The sequence below is a fragment of the Vigna radiata genome, unplaced genomic scaffold, assembly GCF_000741045.1.
Source record: "Vigna radiata var. radiata cultivar VC1973A unplaced genomic scaffold, Vradiata_ver6 scaffold_158, whole genome shotgun sequence".
NCBI classification, from domain to species: Eukaryota; Viridiplantae; Streptophyta; class Magnoliopsida; order Fabales; family Fabaceae; genus Vigna; species Vigna radiata.
The window spans coordinates 26,944-34,382 of record NW_014542914.1 but is presented as its reverse complement, the minus strand read 5'-3'; the positions used below and the strand labels follow the sequence as shown (position 1 = coordinate 34,382).

Here is a 7,439-nt window from a genome sequence, read left to right as displayed (position 1 = left end):
ATTTTGGAAAGTAATCTTTGTTCCTCTAAAACAATATAAATGTCTATAAAAAGATACAAAATAAATACTTCCTTATAGACAAATCAGATCAATCAAATTTGTTAGAACATTCCCTATCTTGACGCCCCCATTATAAGGCAACAACTAATTTTTGTGACTAATTCCCTAAGTATTTTAATTATATTTTCATTTTTAAATTAAATTATACACATTATTATATTATATTAAAAAATATAGTTACTATTTAATATATGATAATAGAATGGTAATACATTTTTATATTTATTTAACACATAATATAAAAATAAAATATTTTATAAAAAATAAACTGTTTTATTCTTTTAAAAATAAAAAAATGATATTAAATAAATATAAAATTTTTATGTGTGACAAAATATATTTTTCCAATGCTATAATACTTTAAAAAGTTATAATTAAAGACATTCTTTGTAAGAGAATAAATTTAAACCACAAGTGCATAAAAGTTAAACAATTTTGAAACTCGAGTCCCTATGAACAGACCAGCCATCACAGAATTTTCTTGGATAGATACAAAGAATTATTTTAAAAGGGCATTTTCTGTAAACATTTTCAGAAGAAAAAGAAAAACAAAAGAAGAGAAGAAACCTTTGAACTCTCTGCCGTGAGTCTCACCAGAAACACAGGCCAGTACAATCTCGTTGTAGTCACAAACACTGAAACATATATTATATACATATATATATATATATATATACACACACAGAAGCTGGTTTTCATTTCTATGGCTTGTACTGAGCAAGGTGACAGATGCTCCTCCATCATCACCATACCCCTTTTGGAAGATGAAAGAGTGCACCGAGTGAATGGCTCAGATGAGGTGTTGGATGCCAAAGCTTGGGATCTGCACACATCTCATGAGGGTAACACCTCCTTTTTCAAGACCTGCTTCAATCTCATTAATGCCCTCTCAGGTAATTTGCATGCCCTTTCTTTCTTTCTTTCTTTCTTCGTTTCGCATGTATTAAAAAATGGTTCTTTTCAATGAAAGTTTGAATCTTGTTTGATTCTATTTGGTTGGTTGCAGAATCATTGTTTCCATATACACGATGATGCATATGCACGATGCATATGCACTCTTTCTTTCTTTCTTTTTCTTGAGTTTTGGTATCTTGCTTTCTTTAAGGATCCAAGATCTTATTCCTACATGAATGTCTTAAAAACTGATAGTATTTGTTAGAGTTTTTCATGGTTATTTGTCTGACAGTGAGGGAAAATGCATCTTTTTTCTGTCTAAAAACGTTTGAAGATTTTAGACCTATAATAAACTATTGCTAATTATGATTAAAAAACTTAAGATTTCTCTTATAGTAGAAGGAGGTTGCTTTTGGAAGTTTTAATCTGGGAAAAGAAATAATCAGATTCTGGGAAGTTTTGCTTCTGTAACTACTTGACTATAATAAGGGAAAGAATATTGGGTTGGAGAAGCTTCACTCTAAATAGCCATTGCTTATGAAAAATTCAAGAAATGGCATCTGCTTTTAGTTTTTGAACTTGACTTTTTCTTAGAGTATATAATTTTATTTAAAATAGATTTAAAATCTTTCTACGAGGTACTCTTTAAGTGTAAATTAATAAACATATATTCTGATGAGCATATTAAAGGCCTAAATCATAGCCACTAAAGTATATTTACTTTTGGTTCGCATCGCGTTAAGAATCCATTAATACAATAATTAATTATATCCTCTTAATAATAAGTGCTGTAAAATGAATTAAATGAAAATAATAATTAATAAAACAATATTACAGAAAACTTGTAATAATTTTGTTTTATGATATTACCTACTCTGGTTTTGACTTTTGTCCATAAATGTAACACATGTAGCTTTTCTTTCTGTTCATTTAATGTAGCACAGAAGAAGCACTCACGTGACTGTGTTACAGATGTTTCAGTGATACATAAAATGCTATTTTCCACTGTCTCTAAAGTTTGAAGTATGCTGCACACTGTACAGTTACAAATCCAACCGTTAGAATTTTATGAGATTTAAGTTTAGATTAAATTTATAATAAATTAAATGGCCAGGATTTGTGAAGTTCCCCTTCCAACTACAGACAATTAAATAAATACACTGATAATATAAATTTCTTTCAATATGAATACATAACACATTGTAAATATGACTTTAAAAATAAATTAGAAATACCAATGCATATAACATTTCATAATTGAATGACTGTAAACAATATTTATATGTGTATTATTAATGTTTTCTAAAATTAAATTAAAAAACTAATATATCAATTTTTTCTCTTCTTGTGAACAAATTACCTTTCATGTTTAGACCACGTACTATTTAACACGATATATATATATATATATATATATATATATGATGAATTTGTTTCTTATCAAACACTTTAAGAATTACATCTATAATAATTTTTATTGACTAATAGTGTAAAAACTATATTTATAATATTTTTTATTTAATAAATTAATTTAACATATACCCATTTTTTGGTATAAGAATTCACTTTTTTTTATTCATCATACATTATCCCGTGTAAATGAATAAAATAAAATCGTAAAATGTATGGTAGTGTAAAACTTTACATAAGCATCCAAAAAAACTCAATCAATGCTGATAAAATGTATCAATAGAGAGACTAAATATCAATAATTTAAGTACTATAGAAGAAGAAAATCGTAATAATTTACATTTTTATATGAATTACATGAGTGATTTGTGGTGTTGTTATGGTGTCAGGAGTTGGTATTATCTCGATGCCTTATGCTCTGGCATCTGGTGGATGGTTAAGCATATCACTACTATTTGTGATAGCCATTGCTTGTTGTTACACTGGGATGTTGGTGAAAAGATGCATGGACATGGATCCTGATATCAGAACCTTCCCTGACATAGGTCAACGTGCATTTGGATACAAGGGGAGGCTAATGGTATCGATCGCCATGAATTCTGAGCTCTATCTTGTTGTAACAGGCTTTCTGATTTTAGAGGGTGACAATCTTGACAAACTAGTACCAAATATCCAAGTTAACCTTGCAGGGGTTACAATTGGTGGTGCAACAATTTTTACCATAGTTGCTGCCCTTGTTATTCTTCCCAGTCTTCTGTTAGAGGATTTGAGTATGCTGTCTTATGTGTCTGCAAGTGGGGCTTTGGCTTCTTCCATCTTCCTCCTCTCTCTGTTTTGGAATGGTACCATTGATGGCACTGGATTTCATGCAAAGGGAAAACTCTTCAGATTCACTGGAATACCTGCTGCTGCCAGTTTATATGCCTTCTGTTACAGTGCACATCCTATTCTTCCTACTCTCTACAATTCCATGAGAGACAAAACTCAGTTCTCCAGGGTAAGAACACAACAACGTTAGTACTAGTACTAGTACTAGTAGTACTCCATAGTAAAAAACATGAATAAGTATTTCTCTGTTTCTGCAGGTTCTGTCTACGTGCTTTTCAGTATGCACTCTTGGTTATGCAGCAGCAGGTGTTTTGGGGTACCTAATGTTTGGAGAAGAGGTTGAATCACAGGTGACATTGAACCTACCAACAAGCAAGTTCAGTTCACATGTGGCAATATTCACGACCTTGGTAAATCCTATAACGAAGTATGCATTGATGCTTACCCCAGTAATAAATGCAGTGAAAAACAAGATTTCATGGCACTACAACAAAAGATTGACACACACACTGGTTAGCACCTCCATTCTCGTAAGCTCTCTAATTGTAGCTGTGGCCATACCCTTGTTTGGATATCTGATGTCACTGATTGGGGCATTGCTGAGTGTGTCAGCTTCAATTTTAGTACCATCAGTGTGCTACTTGAAGATTTCAGGAGCATACAAGACATTTGGGTCTGAAATGATCATCAACTATTCAATAATAGTATTGGGGGTTACTATTGCTGTTGTGGGTACTTATACATCTCTTGTAGATATAGCTCATAACTTGTAAGTGTTAATGGATTCGATGCTTCGTTTTCCAAGCTGCTTTTGTCAATACTTAGAAAACTTGTATGGACATTTTTGAGGCATCTTCTTGTCATTTCAACATGTTTCAGAGATTATTTTGTAGTAGACTGTTTTTTCTCAAAATCAGACTTTGTGTCAGAGATTTTATCTTAGATTAGGATACCATAATATATTTTTACATTCATATATAATATAAGATATAAGAGTAAAATAGTTATAAAAAAATAATTTTTTGTATTTTTTTAAGATAAAAGAGAATAAAAAGTAAGAAAAGAAAATATTAAATGAATATAAAATATTTATGTAAGCAAATATATTTTTCTTTAAATAATATAAAAAGTAAAATTAGGGAAGAGTTATGGTGTGACATTTTCTTTTCCTTTTCCTTTTTAATTTTGGGTATTCATTTAAAAAAATTTGTGAGACGTCATTCTAAATGATTCACTACAATAATCCTGCTAATTAATTTCTAAAATTTGGAATCGGTTTTAACAGGATGATAATAGTATTGATTACACCAAGAATAAACTCATACTATAATGTTTTAAAAATAAAAGGAATTTAATTAGACTTTACTTAGAATTGTTTTGGTACTAATGTAATAAAATTTAAAAATTAAAATCACTTATTATTGAAATCGATATACTTGATGCTAACTCGTAATTTTTTTATTTTATTTTATACTTAAACTAATTCTAATAATAAAATTAACTTTATTTAAAAACTTATTGAGCTAACGTTAAAATGCCTCTAATTTCATCTAATGAAAAACATAACCTCTTTTTTTTTTTTTTTTTTTAATTTTGAAATACTTATTCATATAATTTTTAATTTCTTTCTTCCTTCCATTTACTATTCTCAATAATTTATTAATTTTCTTTTAAATGTTTTAATATTATTTTATCTCTAATTCAAAATTTTAAGATAATAAATTTATAATTTTATTATTGTATTTTATTTAACTTTTTCAATATAAAAATCAAATTCACATTTAAAATAATATTCACGAATTCTTCTGTTTTAATTAATTTTGATCTAAAAGTAGATTTAACCAATTTTGATAAACATTAGTATAGTCTAGTTCTTTTTATCATTTGAATTAGTTTCTTTAAATAAATAAATAAATAATATTATATATTGGTCCTACCTGAACATATCCGTTGTTAATGGAATTAATTTGGTTTAAAATGTTTAAAAAAATATTTAAAATTAATAAAAGTTAATTAAGTCAAATTTTATTTTCTTCTAAACCTATCTAATCCAACCTCGAGAAATACGCTTATAAAATTATATTTTTTTGTATTTTTTTAATAACCGATAAATGATTTTTCACAAGTAAAACAACCATAATATAAATAAAAATATAAGTTTGTATAGATATACCTATTTCCTCTATTGAACTCCAACTATAAACTATTATCTTGCTTACCACTATTTACTCATATATAATGAATGGAAAACTTACTAAAAAGGTAAATTCAAGGTTTAATTTATGGATTTTTATCAAATTAATGATATGAATAAATTATTTTTATAAATATGATTTTAACATTGTACTACAAAACACAATTTTTTTTATTTTGATTTGTAATTAATTTTTCTTCTTTTTCTTTTAAATTATGCTTTATAGCATTTTTTTTAACTTTTTTTCTCTGTATTATTTAATATCATTATTTTGCATTTCAATTTTTAGGCAAGAGTTACAAGGTTGTTCTTCCGCATTTCTCTCAAGAAAAGAAAAGCAACTTGACTTGATGTTGAAGTGTTTAATTTTTTTACATAAAATATAAGATTATGGAAAATAATTATTGTAATTTGATTATCAACAAGAATCTTAGTGTATTTCTTCTACTTAAGATTACTCAATATTTTTCTAAATTATGATTAACAACAATAATTATAACAATAAAATGTTATTCAACAATGATTGAGAGATTATTTCTTGTTTCTTTGCATTCCATGAAAAAACTCTAAATCCTATACTAAAACAATATTCATAGTTGCTTTACATGATTTCAATGCACCAAGATCAGTCATTTAAAAAACTTTCATCATTTCCTCTTAAATTCATCAATTAAATTACATTTTTTCAATCACTAAAAGTTCATCAACATAAAGAGAAATAACGAAGTGTCAAACTTATAGTGTTTGATGTAAAGACACTCATAAGTTTTTTTTTTTTCTTTACAAAACTCATATATTTAGCAAATGATTGCCTATTCTATTATATCAAACTCTTCGAGCTTGCTTCAATATGTAAAGTGTCTTGTTCAAAAGATAGACCTTGATTTCTTATCCTTTCTTCTCAAATCCTTCTAGTTGCTCAACATAAATTTTTTCCTGCAAGAAACCATTCAAAAAAAAAAAAAATTACCAATCTAACATCCAACCAGTACACTTTCCAACTAATTTGTATAACAAAAACTTGTAGCAGCTTCATAGTATCTAGTTTAACACCTGACACAAATGTTTGTGAGTAGTCCACTCTAGAAATTTGAGCATAGCCTTGAATGAGCCATTTTCATTTAGCTTATTGCAAAACACCATCTAACCTTAATGACTTTTCTATCTTGAGGTTTTTCTTCAAGTTATCATGTTTTATTTTTTTTATCATGTGAAGCTCGCCCTTGAAACCATTTGTCAACTCTTTGTCAAGCATACCAAATCGTTCAAATAGTAAACCGGTAAGAACAAATATAATTTCCTAGGAGACTCTTGTGATACTAAATAATCATATAATTAATAACTAATCTAGAACAAAGAATAATTTCATGATTTGAGATTATGTGCAATAAAGTAAATTGATGCATAAACAGTAAAGATGAACTTTGGAAGTTAAAGACACTTTGGAATGGAAAAAGGTTAAAAATGGCATGGACTGATATTGTTGGGGTCGGATTTCACCGACTTCACTCTCATGCGTTTAAAAAGTCACACCCTCTCCATTAATATACTAATGTCAACCCACAAGTCTACTAAAACCCTAATGCATTAAAGAATGAACCTAGATTTCCTTCTTGAGATTCAATCCCTTGAACCCTCAACAAACAAAACCGCTTTATGATCTAGAGTTTAAGACAATTAATGGGTCAAACTTCATTTCTATATATAAGCTTCATTAGGTATCTTATTCCAAGTATAGGTTTCAAAAGACCACAAATGGTCATTCCCTTATTTGGATCCATTATCCCTTTGTTGAGGTATTACTAAGTGTTTCAATTTCAATTTCATTACCATCAGTATTGAAGACTTTAGAGGCTTACAAGAGATTAGAGTGTGAAATGATTATGGGTACATTGCTCATCAGTTATGGATATATAGTTCAAAATTTGTAATGTCATGTGAAAGTTTTGATTTAGTAAGATTATCTTTTTATTTTGAAAAAGTTTTAAGAAGTTTTCACCAGTAAAAAAAGACATACTAATGAGCCTATTATGCTTTAGTTTTTCAAAAACCA

General features: G+C 28.0%; 1 protein-coding gene across 1 annotated transcript; it reads left to right on the top strand.

Annotated features, from left to right (window-relative positions):
• The first annotated feature begins 584 nt into the window (after nt 1-584).
• Nucleotides 585-4,087, top strand: LOC106752459 (amino acid transporter AVT1I). The gene is made up of 3 exons (XM_014634141.2): nt 585-953; nt 2,754-3,361; nt 3,450-4,087. The coding sequence occupies exons 1-3, from the start codon at nt 764-766 to the stop codon at nt 3,963-3,965; spliced, it is 1,314 nt and encodes a 437-aa protein (XP_014489627.1). The 5' UTR covers nt 585-763; the 3' UTR covers nt 3,966-4,087.
• The last annotated feature ends 3,352 nt before the right edge of the window (nt 4,088-7,439 follow it).